This window comes from Labrus bergylta, chromosome 7, assembly GCF_963930695.1.
Source record: "Labrus bergylta chromosome 7, fLabBer1.1, whole genome shotgun sequence".
In the NCBI taxonomy this organism is placed as follows: domain Eukaryota; kingdom Metazoa; phylum Chordata; class Actinopteri; order Labriformes; family Labridae; genus Labrus; species Labrus bergylta.
Genome location: NC_089201.1, coordinates 23,829,329 through 23,847,082, shown reverse-complemented (window position 1 = coordinate 23,847,082; position 17,754 = coordinate 23,829,329). Strand labels below are relative to the sequence as shown.

General features: G+C 42.0%; 1 protein-coding gene across 7 annotated transcripts in view; it reads left to right on the top strand.

The window, feature by feature from the left end:
• reln (reelin) overlaps positions 1–17,754 on the top strand; it is a 93,565-nt gene that overhangs the window by 19,795 nt on the left and 56,016 nt on the right. For all 7 annotated transcript variants that reach the window (XM_065957085.1, XM_065957084.1, XM_065957087.1 and 4 more), the window contains exons 2-3: positions 1,122–1,229; positions 17,228–17,366. In XM_065957085.1, coding sequence (XP_065813157.1) covers positions 1,122–1,229; positions 17,228–17,366 — 247 coding nt within the window. The remainder of the gene's footprint in view (positions 1–1,121; positions 1,230–17,227; positions 17,367–17,754) is intronic.

Below are 17,754 nucleotides of genomic sequence, written 5' to 3'. Positions count from 1 at the left end.
ACACAGGAGTCTGCTTAGCCCAGATACCGCATCGGAACTTACTAAACCCAAAAGAATGAACACCCCGAGACCAAACTCAAATGTTACTATTGTTACTAAAAACACACCAATGCCTCGGGTAACGCAGGCTGATCTTCTGATTCCCCTTTACCCCAGATGCCTGGGGATTTCTGGGTCAGGAAATAACAGTGCCTCCATCTTTCTCCACTCAAAGGATTTCATTCCTCAATGTGTAAAAGTGTATTTTTTGGGAGTTCCTATGAGCCGCAGTCTGTTCCCCTGTGCTCTGATCTGTCTGGCTGGAAGCAGTTCAGTGGCTGAGCTGTTTCCTCCAGTGATGTAGCCAACTCTGTGGTCCTGTCACTCAGGGCCTTTGTTTACAGGGTAGATCGATAGTTAACCAGCTGCTGGATTTATACAAGTAGATAACAGACCTCTGGCAGTTTTCTGCTGCTGTCTGTTGTGACCTGTGATGTGTAGAAGCTCAGCAAGGCTATCAGGGTTACAGTGAATTAGCTCACCAGTCTCTTCTAATATGGTTGTCAATAGGGGCATGCGTTGCAAAGCAGTGTGATTTCTTTAGGATGAGTTAGATTACTTTCTTTAGACATATGCCTGTAGTCAGATAAGTAATTAGGTAGATATTTGTTTTGAGTACTTTAACAGTGACTCGGGTCACCAATGTGTGCTGGTGTGTGGCATTGTTGCTTTTGTTTTGACACCTACCGGTACTTGCACATCTGTTTGCTCTCGTCTTCTCCTCCCCTGCAGCGTGTTTGGTCTCCCAGAGAATGATCACTTAACATTTATTTTCTTCAACACCTGAGCTTTGTGCTCATTAGCAGCATGATGTTATGAAGCTTCATTGTTCTTATCTTTTCTGACCTTTGTTTCCGCACAGATGTACATCACACTGATAATCTTTGTACTTTACAGACAAAGTGCTATGTACTTGTCTGACTCCTGATCAGCAGTATACAAATTAACTCGCAGTCCTTTTTTGTCAACTACATCTTTGAAACAAATGTGCAGCTCTGTGACAAAATCAGCTGGTTTGCAGTTGGATTAAGCACAAGACTAACAAAAATGTTAAACATCTTCCTTTTTTTCTCTCTCTTCAGTAACCATCTCTACCAGTGTATCTTTTGATGGTCTGCTGGTCACGGGACTCTACACCTCCACACCAGTCCAGTCGGCTCCTATACCTGCGCCAGCTGCCTTTGGCTTCGGTAAGTCTTCACAAGCTATCTCTGAGGCTTCCGACCTCACCCATGCTCCTTGTGCCAATGTAAGCCTCACATTACTTTACTTAGCCTTTCAGTGAAAACAATATCTCAGTTACTCCAATAACTTAGTGCTGCAACCATGGGGTTTCACAGTGAGCATGACCCGGCTCAGTGATCCATATCCGTTCCAAGACTGAGCAAAAGACCACTTCCCGCTCCTGTTGTGACAAGCTGTGATGGATGAGGATTGGGGATGATTTGACCATTGGTTCAGCCAGATGTGTTTAATTGATGCCTCGGAGAGAGAAAAGAAAAACAAAATAATGAATATTTTAAAGGGAATTGGAGAACAAAGCAGAAAAGAAGTCTCCAAGTTTCAAAGAACTCAAAGGAGAACATTTTTACATTTCATGGGTATCAGGAGAGATGGTCAGATGATGAATTGCAAAAGAGTTGCAGTAAGTGTGGTGAATTGCATTTGTTATTGGGTTTATTCTTCTTTTCAAGATACCTTTGAATTTTAGTTTTAAAAGCCATAACAGTAAAAGCGCTGGAATGCCTCAGGTGATGGAGCATTTACTCTGGTCTGTTTACAGGTGCTTCACAATTATTCAGCACAAATTCAATGTTAAATTGAGTCTTTAAAAAGTGTTTAAAGGGCAATCTTGTTTCACAGTAAAGAATCAAATAAATCAGAGTTAAGTATGACCCATTTCCTGACTCACATTGAGGATTTTAGACTTAGATGAAGTGTGTGTGGATGGAACCCCTGTGTGCGGGGGTGGGGGCTTTTTCTGGGTGATGGACTGGCCATAAAGAACTCCTCAGAGAACAGGGCTACTGGCCCAGAACTGCTGCCCAGCGGGCTCACTTATTCTGACTAACTCCACTGTTCTTCAGACGCTGACTTCACCCTGGCCAGGGCCGCTCTTCACTTTTGGCAGCAATGTTTACTGGGGAGCTATCCAAGCAAGGATTGCGTCACCTTTGCTTCACTCTTATTAATTTCAGAAGTTTTAAAAGAACGGCTTCACAGACTGATAGGCAGCAGTTTGTTGGACTGTGAGTTTCTGCATGGTGTGAGTTTAAATAGTCACTCAGTGTGACCTCAGCTGAGGAGCTCTCTGTGCTGTGTCACTTTTCTGTTTCTCCTGTTTTTACTCCCAGTATGGGCCTTAGCACTTCATGTAGCTACACAGAATCAGGGATGTCACGCAGGTAAAACAGATGGGTGATTTATTGTCACCACAATCCTCTTCTCAGTACCCATTGTGTAACTAATGCTTTAATGAAATGTTTCCTTTTACTTTAGTTGTATGCACAGTTATGTAACCTTAGATAGTTTTTTTTTAATGACAAACCCTCTCAAACTTAATCTCAACTGCCTAGAGGGACTGGACTCCACAATCTATGGCAAGAATTAGATCTGTGAAGAGAAGGAACTTCAGCATTTCGGGGGGCTGAAGGTGGATGTTTCCAGAGCTCATCAATGAGCTCATGCAAAACCGGAGACACTGCTGTGCATAAGAGAGAGGGTGTTTAAGCAAAAATCTTTGAAGATAAAGCTGTGGAACGATACAGAATGAGGTACTGACTGATTCCAAATGCTGTTGTTAGAAATACAAAGAGATCCGTGAGGACAATGGGGTCACAAAACTCCTCAAGGGATTTTAATGTGTCTGATGTTTAGTGTTGTGTTCCAAGATTGGGTGTGGCTCTAATCCCCCTTATTGGGGGGGATGTAAGGGACACACATACACAACATGCTTTCACACGCATCCAAGAATGAAAGAAACATCCACCTACTCTCACTGAAAAGCCTTTACACACTTCAGCTGCGTACAGCTGTTCAAGAGCGGCGGCCGGCTGAGGGAACATGTGGCTGACAGATGTATCATTGCAGGAACTTGAACCCCAGCACAGCAATAATGAAACCTCACTGCACAGCCTCCACATGATAGCACGCACAGGGAGAAGATGAGCACTGAAATAAGATTTCTGGATGTAATTTTTGTATATTTTAAATCACATCAAGGGGAATTTGTAAAAGGGGGAAGCTTTTTTTGTTATATCTATAGAAAAAAATGGGCAAGTAAAAGAAAGACAAAGATGGACATAGAGTGAGCGTGAAAAGTTTGAAACTGTTAAAAATACAGACGGAATAAACAGATAAAAGCAGGGATGTGTGGAAACAGGGTGGTTATTGTTTGTACACTCTGTGTGGGGATGTCTTGTGGTTGATTTGGTCAGAGCTGTTGTAGCGAGCAGACAAGATGACTGCATACCGGCCTCTATCGAGACAATTCCCCCAGGCCCTCTGCGTCACCCTTCACTACTTTTTACAGAAAGCTTATAAAACCACACTGCATGCAAATAGACGTTCAGTATCACTGCTCCTCGTCTCCCTCTGTCATTTGTGTTTTTCTTTATTTGGTTTATCACATGCACTGATACATGTACACACACTCCACCATTGGGAGACAAAAAAGTAAGGTATTTTATTGGCCTCCACTCCCTCTAAATAACAATGCACTTTACACTACATATTTAATGAAAGTGTGAATCTAAGAGGGACCGACTTTTTTACTACGCTGTCTCAACTTAACACCCACTCATTGTTGAATTAACTAAAGTGAGATGGAGCCTTTGAGGTAGCAATAAGGCTTGTCAGAGGAATGTCTTATTTTCTCTTTTTGAGTTGCGGCTCTGGTTGCCCAAAGCTTCTTCCTCTGCTGCTTGAAGGCAGAAGAACCCCCAACTAGCCGCCGCGTGGCTTACCACAAACCTTTATGAAGCTGTAATTGCTTTAAAGAGGTTGCTACAGAATGTGAAAAACTGGAGCAAAAACAATGTTGACAGAGGGAGAACTGTGTGTAGTGACTGTGGTTTTTATATATGTGCCCACAAGCGGCATGATAAACTTATCTGGCTGAGGCGCAGCAGCAGCAAAAGTTATGTTTAAAGGTGGAAGGCCTGGCCGCACAGACTCAAAATGCCATTTTGAGATTCATGTTACATGTTTATCAGGTAATGGAGGAGGTAGTGTGTTATCTGATTTATCTCATTACATTATATAGTTTTGTTTGACATCCTGATTGCTCATTAGAGACATTTGCAACAACTTTCACAGTGAAACATTTGGACTCTGTGTGTGTAACATAAACAGAGGGGTTGTCTATACAGACTGCCAGAAAGGCAACATGAGTCTGACCTGACTCAGCTGCTGGAGAATTCCAACTGCTCCGTGTTTTTCCCTCCTTTGACTTTTATTCCATTAAGAGATCCTTTTTTTCCATTCCAGTTCCTTGGCTTTCAAAAGGAACTCACACACATTTCAAACTTGCCTCTTTAAAAAATATAATGACGACCGACGGTGACATATGTGTACTCTCAACATTTTTGATTGATTTGGTTTAATTTAAACTAAACACACATCATAGTTGTGTGTTGCACATAAACTACGAGGTGATGTATTGGAACCCGCACGCCAGGGTCTGCATGAAAAGAAATGTCTCATTGTTGTCTGATATGTATTGCTTCCCTAATGGCAAATGCTTCCCATCACATCATTAGCCATTCAAACACAAAAACAGAACAAGTATTCATTCGAATGTCCCCAGATATTTTATATTAATGACAATGGAGAGAAAGCACTTGAAGGGAGGAGAGAGCTTTGAAATAGGCAGGAGAGGGAAATGGATTGGCGAAAATGCCAACATGTAGATGACTAAGTGTTTGAAATTTAGGGAATGAGTGTGAATGGAGAGTGAGAGGAGAAAATTGGAAAAGGTATGCATGACAAATGGCAAAGAGGAACCAATGAAAGGGGGACAGTATGTGGATGATATAAGGCGGGGGAAGGAGTGAAAGAAGATGGGAGGATGGCGTTCCATCACTCCTTGTGACGGACTGGCTGATTGGTGTTGCCGTGCCAAAGCTGAACTGCTGAGAAACTGGTCATTGATGGATGGCTCGTTTGCAGGGTGATGTTTATTTTGTCGTTAATTTGCATATTTGTATGTATTTGGGGGGCGGTTGGCTTCCGCTTGCAAGGATCAGTCCCCATCGCAATATGATTGATCTGGCTGTCTGACAAAAAGGACAGCTTAGTGACAGGGACAGCCAGCAGAAACTCTGTCCTCATGACGGATGGGTCCATGCTAACACACAGCCCGACCAGAGATGAAATCCTGCTGCACCTTGACCTCTGGAGGATGGGCCAAAGAGGGCGTGCAGACAAAAGTGTAATATCCCCCAGACCCTACACATATTTAATGCAGAGATACAGAAAAACACGCAATCCCGAATGGTCTTTCCTTCTTATTATACTCAATTATGCATTCAAGTCCTGATATCCATACACTCATCCATCTCAAAGCTGAAGGTCGCTTGTCTGTGCCCTCTTGCCACCAAGCCAGATTGAATGTCAGCCAGAATGTCAGACAATGAGAGATGGCAGCTCATCATGTCAGTATTTACAGAGACACACTCCCAGGTGTGTTTGCTGCCGAACAAAGCCTTGTTTTGGAGGTACTTACAGTCCCAAGAGAGCTCAAGTGTGCTTCCGCATACCCCCTCCATCAATGGAATGAGGAAAAAACGCTGAGAAGGAGATGCTGTGTATAGGGGGAAAAAAAAGATGGAGGATAAAGAGGAATGATATAGGAAAAGGGTGAGGCAGAGAGGAGAGAAGGGGCGAAGGGGTTCCCATGGGGAGAGAAGCTGTCAGTCCCTGGGAGACTTCAAACGTACAGCAGCCCTGTGATCAGCCTGCTCCCTGGCTCTCTGCTGACAGCTCCCTGACTGCGCCGCTTAGACTCCCTCACACACACACACATACACACACATCTACACACATATACACTTACTTGTTACCATAAGAGCTCTCAAACTCAGTGATTTATCCACTCATACCACAACACATTCAAATTCCATTGACATTCGCACACTCGTGCTGATTCTCACACTAAGCATGTGCATCTGTGACACTCTGACATCCATCCTTATAACAACCTTGAGCGCTTCTAAAGTTCCCCAGTTGCAACTTTGTCAAGGACAACACACCCAAACTGTTGCTCCTGATCTGAACTAAGTGGTGCAAGTGTGGCGGTGATGATGCTGATGACGATGACTTATCTACGCCATTACTGCTTCTCTAGCCAGTGCTGAGGTATCAAAAGCCTCCTTATACCTCCTGATGATGAATTCATTAGTGCCGAAGATGAAATGAGTTGTCAGGGGAGGGGTTATGTATGGGAGGTGATTTGTGTTCTCTGCGGCACAGCGTTAGATCAGACTCGACATCGGCTGGGTCGGCTTGCTGTAAATCTCGCTGCTTTGCTGGCACAGGACTTTGCACACCCCTCGCGCCCAGTCCGAGCCTCTGTTCTGTCCCTGCCGTTGCCCGGCACGTCCTCCCCCATCAATTTCACAACGCTGGGAAGCCGCTAACAGGTGGCTCAACATTTGGGTCCTCTCTGAGTCCAGAGGAATGCTTGGGTGATTATGCATCACAAGTCATGTCGCTTCTTTCCGTGCTCGAAGCCTCATTTGTTGCAAAAGCAGCCCCACCTGAAAAGAACTCAAACAGAATACAACATAATCCATTATTTATTTATGCACAGCAGACTTCAGAATAGTGCATTAGTGATGGCCACACAGCACAGGTCTCAGCACAGGTCTGGCCTCTCAGGTGTGATGGTACAGTACAGTAGACCTGCTGGAGCACTGCTGCTGGGAATTCAGTGGTTCACTTAGTGTACACTAGCTCTCTTGGAATATATAGTCCCTTCTTTGAACTCCCACGGCTTCAAAAAGTGTGCTTTCATTTCTGTGCGTTTGGTATGCTGTTTGTGTATGTTCATCTATTTGTGCCTGCGTGTCAAGGTGTCCATGTGTATGTGTGTTTTTATATTAGCTTTTTGTGAGAGCACACACGTTATTGCATGCACATGCTCAGCATCTCAGTGCTTATTCCTTTATTTGCTGTATTATTGAGAAAAAAATAGGTCCAGGGTGACCGAGAGAGCAGCAATAGGAGAAAGAAGGAGTTGGACTGACTGTGATAGAGATTTCAAAGTGGTGTGTGAGATGTTGGCCAGTTTTTTTTTTTTTTTTTTACATTATTATTTTTGTTTGGTTTTTTATCCTGCAGGAGAGAGCAGCAGGCGTAGGCTGTTTCTCCCATGTGTGGTCTCTCTTGAGCAGAGCAATGTTATTTTCTACCATGCAGAGAGGTTGGTTACAAGCCAGAGAGAATGAGAAAAAATAAATAAAGATAGAGAGCTTTGACTCAAAGACTGCTCAGTTTGACACATTTCTATGAACACTAGTGGGTTTTCATCATTTCAACAAAGAGGCAAGCTGACTTTGAAATGTACCTTTTGTTGTTGTGATTCAAAACTCCTTATTCTCTATACCTCCACATGCACCTTGCAAGTGTGTGGGCATCTTCACCACAAAGTGCATGCTAGCAGCCTGCACTCTGAGGTCTATTCATTTTTAAAGTTCCCTTACTGAGAGTATTTGAAAAAGTGCTCTCTCTGACTGTGAGATGATGAAACTTAGTGGTTATACTGGTTTCTCCCTATAGGGCCCTGACTGGATCTGCCTCTCCAGCCACTAAAAGCCTCAGAGAAGAATTACTCCACTGCCTGGCCAATGTTTATTCTTTCTTTGTACATTACAGTCAAGTTTCCTGTGAGCAACTCACCCAGATCCAATCTGACCCATATTTTGGCAGTGAAAATAGTTGGTGACCTTCTCTGTGTTTCGCCCTCCTTACAAGAGGCAGGCTGTTGTCATGATTAGTTCACTGCCTCCCAGCACTCCACTGTCAGACCAGGCTCAGATCCAGCATCTTCCATGAACTCATCAAGGTACACACACAAACAGGGTATCCACATACATGCAAAAGCAGCACAGGCACACCATGCCTTGCTTTCGCTTGGCTTTCACTGGGTCATCACCTGTCGCCTCAGGACTCTATCTACAGTGCTCAACATGTGTGTCAGGCCAGAGCCCGCGAGACCACGACCTCACAAGTTTGTTTGTTTGCTGCACTGGCGGGTGGTGAGCGGCGTCGCGATGGCAAGAAATTAGCACAAGTCAAATCAGATTAATTAATCCCCAGCTCAAACTATTAGCAGTGAAGTCGTGTTGAATTAAAAATCAAATTATCCTTGGCGCCTGCCGTTAAAGCTGTGGTGTGTGCCTGCCAAGCTACAATGACACACACCCACAGAAGGCAGCCGCTCATGGGCTTCACTGATAGATGGACCTATGGATGGATAGAGGGACAAGAGAAGAAATGGGTGCTCATGGTCTAGAGGGGTGGGGGAAGGGGAGCTGAGTGACTTTGCCACCCAGTGTGGTAAGCCTCTCCTGGGGCACTGAGCTGGCTGTTCTCCACAGGGTTCTGCTCCTTAGGCCTCACACCACTCACACTGAGCAGGCCTGGCTATGTCTTTCCAATTAGGCCTCTTAGCAACATTTCACCCTGATGGTTTATGTAACACACACACACACACACACACACACACACACACACACACACACACACACACACACACACACACACACACACACACACACACACATACACACACACACACACACATATCCTGGGCTTAGGACTGAACCCAGTTTTAAAGAGGCCCCTTTTTCTCAGTTTGAGCTTCAAAATGTCAAAGTGGTAAAATTTTTAAAGGCCTGTCATACTGAAAAAAAACAAAAAACGTGTTCAACAAATTCATTGCTGAGTTCTGAAATGTGTTGCCAAGAAGTCTAACAAAGCTTGAAACGTCCAAGGTCCAATGATCAACCATTTTCTACCCGAACACCAAAGTTTGTCAAATCTTAATGGAAAAGAAAATTATGGTGAATAGTAAAATCTCACCCAAATAATCCGTGGTAAAAGCTCATCACAGTTTAAAGACCTTACATACCTATTACCGGTATTTAAGTGTATTCAGCACAAAAAAGTGGCAAGTTGCATGGATATACATAGAAAGATGTATTTGGTTATACTGTGTGTTTGTGAATGTGCCTTTGAGATGGATTGCTTGCCAATGCAGGGATGTAGAAATCTCATCTATCATACGTACAGGTTGTAGCTCCAAAAAACACAACACTTGTTTGATTTGGAACAACATTCATTTCAATTATGACACATTAGTTCAGGGGGGTATATTATGCTCCAGTAGCTTTCTTGTATTCCATTTATCATTCATGCTTGTATGGCTTGTAGCTCTTGATCATTGATAGAAAGTAGTACACATCTTCAAACAATGAGCCTTGTGTTTATTTTATTAATTTTTAGTTAGTAGTGGAAGAGTCTGCAACATGAATGTGGCATATTACAATACATGAAATACTTAAATTAATATTCTTGCTTTTTTTTTGCATTTGATTATCCATTTGTTTTTGGATGTGTACAGTCTTTTTCAGATGGTAACAACCACACTGGCAGCTCCAACAATAGGCCTTGCTTGATGTGTTTGTGTGTGGGTGTGTGGCCTTGCCTTCAAGAGTTTATGGATGATGGATGCTGTGAGATACAATGGAAGCCTTAATGAAAGAGCAATTGTTCAGTAAATGTATGCATATGGGCATAAATTGGTTTGGCTCTTAGAGCCAAGGCATGAATAGTATTTCATTTAAACACAAGTGGAGTCTTTCACTGAACATGTAATTAAATGCACAGTACAAACATTGAAAAACATAATCATGTAAACATGTACATATGCACAATAAGTCCAATAGTCTCGTGCATGTTTATCTACACACACATAGAGCTTTGCAGATCTCCAGGTGTCCTCTACTGCCAGTTACACTTTCTTTCATTCATGTCGCAACAGTTCCCTCCTCACATTTTCCCACAGAGTCTCTTACTCTCTTTTTTTTCCCTTGACCACTGGCATCTATCAACACCCATATTAACACACAGCTTCCTCCTGGCAACAGTATGGCGAACCCCTGCCATCACCACGACACTGCCAACCCGTCTCCATGGTAGTATGATTGGCAGATGCTGAGATGGATGCCAGTTTCCACCAATGGTAGATCAGAGTTTGGTTGTCATTTGCCGACCCCGCAGTGGTCTGGCTGACCAGCTGAGGATAGTGTAGGAGGGGAAGGGTGAAAGCAACACAACTTACACACACACACACACACACATAGCGATGGATAATTCAACAGCACAAAGCGTATGGGGTCCCTCCTCAGGCTGTCAGTAATGTTGTGATGTATCATTTATGTCGCCATTGTGTGGCCTTCTCTTGAAACATGTTGACAGAAGCATTATTCTGGCTTTTGACAGATTCCCATACATTCACAGGCTTTAATAACACATGTTAATGCTTCAATAGGCTTATGACAGCTTTTAAGAAATTACCACATGAAATATGAGGTGTTAATGGGTCTGCTCTCCAAATTATGTGGAGTGGTGTACATTGAATTTTTTTTATTCTGCGCAATAGGAGAATGATCACTTCTTATAAGGCTATTTGTCAAAGAACACACACACACACACACCACCAAAAACACACACACGTTAGGCCTGGAGGACAAAAGATGTGCATTATAAACATTAATCTGTGCTTTGTAAATGAGACACACGTTTCTGGATTTAATGAAAGAGTATATGAGTGGAATATAAATTCCAAAGACAGAAATCAAATAACCTTATCTCCTTACAGCACATTACGCTACTTCATAGGGCTTTCATTAATGCGCTGAGCAAACTGCTGTGCACACATTCATTTTAATATTGTATCTGTTGTTGCTGTTGTATTTGTATGCTCTGGAATCAGTGGTGTGTAAATGAACTTATTAATAGCAATTGTGCATTAAAGGAAATGGATTTTTCTAGATTTACAGCTTAGGGAAAGGAATTACATGCACCGAAATTCCTCTCAGCTGTATGACTGAAGTGCAATTCACTACTTTCTTCCTCTTAGTTCAGAAAAACTAGCAAGAAAATGTGTTAAGTGTCTTTGAAGATTTATCAGTAATGGAAGCAGTCCAATCAAACACTGACAAATCACTCACTCTAATAGTTTTCTGTTGCTCCCTAAGCCAGCGTTTGCTGAAGGACAGTTTTGAAATTAGAGCAGAATCCAGTAGCTATTTGGTACTGACCAGATGTCAAATGGTGTGTATAAATTCTGAATGATTTGGGTAAATGTGCAAATCATTTTCAGCGGTGCCTCTCGAATCCTCGCAACTCTGCCACAAAGCCTAACTATCAGTTCTAATGCCAGTTCGTCAGGCTCCTGCTGGTCCTACAGTGTGAAGTCGCTGCCAGGCTGAGCCACCGATTGCCCATCTGCTCCATCGGGGAGAATTCTCACTCCATCTATTTGACTTGTTTCGAGCTTGGCTGTGAAAAGCTCATTAGCTTTGCAAAGTGAGACATAAAGACAGATAAAAAGGCTGCGTCCAAACAGAGTGATGTTAAAGAGGACACAGACAGATGTGACTGTAAGTGTTTACATATTTTAAGGACACGGGACTAGACGGAAGGGGAAAATGTGGAGAAGTCTTTGTTGTCGCAGACATGGGTGGACTGAATATGAATACATAAGAGACAGACAACTTCCCGTTTCCTTTTTATGTGGTGCTTTAAAAATCCACTCCACTTACCAGCAGTGATTGATGTGAGGGTGGAGACATACAACCAACATATGACCCTTGAGTTTCTGACACACCCATTTCCTGTGTTTCGTTGCATCTCTGTAGGTGCACGTATAGGCATTTGTGTGTGTCGTTTATTTTATTTATGAAACATGCTCTGCCCAGTCATACCGTGGGAGTTAGCAGGTCATCTTCCCTTGCCATTAATCACTGCCGACAGCTCATAAGTGCCCAATCTGCATGTGAAAGAACTGCATGTGTTTGTGTGTGTGAGGGCGAGCATGCGTGTTTGTGCGTGTGTGCTGATTGACCACTGATGTGTGGTTGCACCAGTCCTCCAAGATCCCCCTGTGGCTGCTTATTGAATTAGAGTTGGCCTCTGCTGATACTTATCTAACATGCAGTACCGCTGGCATTTGTACTCTGCAGCTACGACTTCTGTCATTGTCAGCTCTTTAGGTGATTTTGTGATAATGAGATCACAGTTTATAAAGGGAAGTTTACAAAAGAAAACCTTAATTGTTCAATTGTCTTGAAAAACAAAGCACAGACAAGTTCTTCCCCTTACTCGTCTGATTACTAATGAGCAAAAATGTAACACGTAGTGTCTTTAGAGTTAGACAATCTAGGGGGATTGAGAGTCGGAAACAGAAAGTGAACAAAGGTGAAAATGTTTACATAAAGGGAAAAAATAAACAAATGAAGTTAAACACAGTTCACATCCATTTTATCTATAGGCACCAGATATGTTCTAAATGATGAACTTGGAGATCACCTGAATGAAGAGTATTCGTAAACACATTTTGCAGCCAGTGTCTACCCAGTGTATAAGGACATGAAAAGCTTTGTTACGTTTTTTCACTTCACAATGATGAAAGAGCCTGTCTTTCTTTTTCTCTACTCAACCGACTGTCAGGCTTTTTTATGTCCAGGTTCACTACAGCTTGTTGCATTACTGGGGTTGGGATTTGGTTTTCATTGAATAATAGTGATATTTTCCATCTCTCTCTCTCTCTTTCTCTCTCTCTCTCTCTCTCTCTCTCTCTCTCTTCACACACGGACATGAAAGGGACTCGTTTCGTTATTTGCATTTTTACGCCTGGGTGTATTTTTCAAGTGGGAATAGAAATTCTGTGAGCAGTGTCGAGTCCCGGGCGCTGCTGTGTCCTGAAGTGCATCAGTCTGCCTTTTCATCTTCGCCCTACTCTAACAGCTCCCTGTTTTTCTCTGCCTCTCGCTCTGTCTACTCTTATTTTTCCATGTTCCTTATTTCCTTACAATGCTACACCCAATTTTTGTTATGAGCTACAGCACTTTTAATGTCAATATTCCTTTAATTTAGTGAGTTAAATGTGTGGTTCATTATGTCTGTCCTGTTTACTTTCTCCTTCTGCTATCTCCTTTTCTCAGTCTGCTGCTCAAAAGCACCCAAACACTTCTCTCTGTCTGTTTTGCTTTGCAGCTTTCCATCCAGATTGTGTTTCCAAGAGCTTAGCTTGTATTATGCACATCTGCAGGGATTCTCAAATTGCACCATGGAAATGTTGTGAGAAATATTCACAGCACTTGTTCATGTCTTCTTTTGCCAAAAGAATTGCACAATTAGTGCCCAAACTGTTGTCTTGGTGGCTCAGGTTTTGGTGTTTAAAGGGCTTGGCATGGACAAACAGCAAGGAAAATGTTGAAGAAATGACACTCTTTTGTGTCAGAGGGTGTTACAAAAGAGTGAGAAATGTATGGTTATGTCAAAGCATGCTACCCTGAGTGCTACGTAAGAAAAACCTTTCGTGTGGCTCTGTATGTCAGCGGTAAAGACAGGGTACTGTGGAGATTTTTTCCGAGGCAAACAAGACTGCAATAACCCTTGACAGTAATGTGTGTTTATGTGACATTCCTTATGTGAGTGTGTATGTGTTTGCCTTAGAGTAAATCGTGGCCATTACGCGGAGAGGTTGAAACTGAGGTGATTAGAGAACAGCAGTACTATTAGCGGGTGATTACATCTCAGTCTGTTATTACACACCAGCAGCTCCTTCGCAATGTTAAAGGCTGCTCCGTTCCACATCTCGTAAATTTGACACACTAGGCCCACACGTTGCTTGCTCTCACACATAATGACACAATATGTTGTCGTCATGTGAAACCTCCTAAATCATGTAGCATGTATGATTAATCAGTTTGAACTCGTGCTAAGGAGTTTGGTATTTCTCTCTATGATTGGAAAAACGTACAACACCTGGGCTTAAGAAAACCTTTGCAAACCCAACAGAGTGAACAGATAAATGCATGGCGCTCAACTTAAAAACAAGCCTGTTTACAGAAATGATAGCTAGGTTTGATTTTACCGCCGCACATACACATCAACATAGATTTAAGGACGCACAAAGAAAACCCAGGCAGAAATACAGAAACTGTTTTAGAATGCTGTCAGCGTTGTGCGTATTTATGGATGCAATCTGTGAGGTCAAATTTATTACTGTCAGAAATGGGCGGAATTATTTCTCTTTAAATAATTAGTTTGGACCACACACACACGCACACACACACACACACACAGACACAGACACGGGTTCTGCATATTGATTTGCACATTGATTCAGGGGATATTAAAGCTCCAATGTTATTAATCATTGCTGATTATGTTTTCAGCGGGTTGAGTTATGATTGAGGAGGGGTGAGGGGACGATTGTGTTTGCACATTATAAAGAGCCCATGCCAGCCAGCAGAGGACTGCAGCCCACAGCACATTTTCATACACAGATGGGACACAGCATATCTTTTTTAACTGGCTGAATTTACTTAGTGTGCACTGGACCTCAATATGTAGATTTGGTGTTGTATAGTAAGGACAAAAGTTCAGGTTACTGTCTGGGAGATACACACAAAAATATTCGTTAAACTCATGAATGCGATTAATACTGTGAGATAGTAATCGTACAGTTTGAACGCCTTATTGCCGACACTCCAAAGACATTAAGTAACAGTGAATTATTAAAGTGTTCTGCATGTCAGCGCAGTGATTGATGAGTCCGCCAGCGTCCTGCCCTTGCCCTCTGTGATGTGAAGGAAAGATTGTGTGACATGATGTCATTCCATCGCTGCAATCATAGCCGGACACAGACCCTCAATAATACATTCATCGTTCACAGAGATGCAGGAAACAGGGAGAGGGTTGAGAGAAAGCAAATGATGAACAGAGAGAAGTATAGAGAAAATTGGACTAAAGGAGAGAGGGATGAGTTTCTAGTGTAACACAGGAAGCAATAAAAAGAAAACAACAATGGCTAGTGGATGAATGAATGACTTTAAAGATATATTAAATGAAGAGAGTGCTGTTTAAAAATCATATGAAAAGAAAGCTGGACGGGACAAGGTGGATATGTAAGTGCAAAGTTGAAATCATTCATAACAGTGATCTTTGTAGATCTATATTAAAAACGCTTGAGTATAGTCGGGAAGACTAGAAAAACTCTATATAAGCTCAAGTCCATTTAGCATATATTAGTGCACCAGGTAGTAAATCCCATTCCCTGTTTGATTCAGAATTGTTATGTGAGCATGTAAAGCCGGGTACTCACTAGTGTTGTAGTACTCAAACTTGATCTTGCATTACCCCACATGTTCAGCCCATGTTTACATGTTCTCCATGACTTCATTCATAGTTTTTTTCTTTTTCTTAATATCTTTACAGTTAAAAAACAGTCACAAACTCTTATCAATTCCTTATGCCCATTGTCCACCCTGTTCTATTAATCTAAAGTTGCATTGGGCCTCGTCAGGACTCTGGATGTTGGTGAATGGAATCTGTGTGGTGTAGAGATCTATCAGGATTTATTTTTATTCCAATAGTCAAGATGAGTAATTGGGATTATCCCATTTTAAAGGACCAATCTGTAAAATATCTACTGGATTAAAACATACAATGACCCTACTATATCATCAGACATTAATGAAACATGCTATTGCTTCTTTAAAAGTATAGTTTTTCCATTACTCATACTGAGTTCTGGTTGTAATGCTGTACCACCACCAGACGATGACTGTACCCCAACTGAAAGCTGTTTGTTAACCACCTTAAATAAGAAAAGATGAAGAAAGCATTGGTGTCAGGTGACACAACTCTGACTTTTCAGAGGCTAAAAAACAAGCTTGGCATCTTTTGACCTAAGTAACTAAACATTACGTGTAAGCACCAAACTAAGGAACTAAGATGTACATCCTGGTCCATCTGAGAGACAATTTCAGCGACTAGAATAGTAACGCACCAGCCACCACATGATTATAAAGGCAGCACATTAAGGATACAGATTTTTCATGAATTTATCTGTTAATCACGCAGATAGCAATACATGCATTCCTCACTTTCTGAGCTGCATCAGAGATCGTCATAACCTTTGAATGTTTTTCAAAAACCTGTGTTTTTTTACACATGTAACAAGAAAGTAAGATCGGAGACTTCAATGGAGACACATGATCTAGCCGTGTGTTTTCTTTTCACACACAATAGTTAATGTGATGCTTCTCATATTTTTAACATCTGTTGTGATTTAACTTTTCATTGTGGTCTAGGCTCAAGGGTTATTTTAAGCAATATTATATATTGCCTCTTTAGGGCAGGGCACGTTGCTGCCAAAACAGTGGGTTACTGTAGCGTTGTAATTTCTAAAAATGTTTGACTTTATTGGAAAGCCGATTATTTTTATTCCAACATGATTCTTCTTTTTGAATTTTTTTCATGCATTAACTCACTTCCAAAAGATGCTCTTGGTAATCCATCAGGGTGAACATGACTTGTTTTGTGCGCCAATGAGTGTGCTGAAGTGTAATTCACTATGGGTTCATTTTTTAAGTTTGCTGTTTGGAAACTGGCTAGGGTAAGCAACAAAGTGCCTTGTTCTCAATTCAAGGGATCATAAATTAAATATAATCTTATGCACCACATCTTTGTTTCAGTAAATGTTTGTCTTTGGGTGTGGTTTTTCTGACAGCACAGTTTATGAAGGGAACACTGTTTGTGGTGCTCTTGGGAGCAGTCTGCTGGCAGACTATAAAATTACTATCTTTTAAATGAGCTCACCACAGAATGATAATGTACTTTTTACAAATTCAATGTACAATAAAACACGGAAGTTTTATGTCTTTCAAAGATGACTTTCATACTGCAGTAAAACAAATGTAAACCAGCTGCTACCTGGAAGTTATGGAAAACACTGAGAGGAACAAAGGCAGGCCTGGGGAAAAGTTTGGTCGTTTGATTGCAGGATTACGCAAACATTCTAAATCAAAGTGACAACGGATAACTTTCTCTGTCTTTCTTAAATATCCTTGTTGGATTATTGCTAACTCTCCACCCCTCTCTCCTTCAGGTGTGATTCCAGAGCGCCAGTTTGGAGGAACCCAGTTTGTTTGCAGTGTGGTTGCATCGCATGTCAGCCACCAGCCCTCCTCCAGCTTCAGCTTTGTCTGGATCGCCCCGCCGCCTGGCACCGGCTGCGTCAACTTCCTGTAAGTCATGCATGGGTCTATGTGGCTAAGAGAGGATAAGACAGATGGGGAGTTGCGCTTCAGACTGGGACATTTACAGCTGCCACAAGTCAAACCCAGACAAGGAAGTCTTGAACTGTAATTTCCGTCATTGTTATTCGACTACATACTGATTCAGAAAGCCTGAATGAGATTTATTATCTGACATTATGGGCCATGTTTTCTTTATCATAGCAAAATAAAGTATATTAGAAGGCCATCCTGTCAAGGAAAGCATACATAATGACTGGAAAAGGGTTAAACAGGGGACAGAGATAGCGTTTGTGTGTAGTTATTATGTCCTCATTACCTTGCTAGACATGTCCTTCGCTCTGGTAGGTGTTAATGTGTGTACATATGTGTGTGTGTA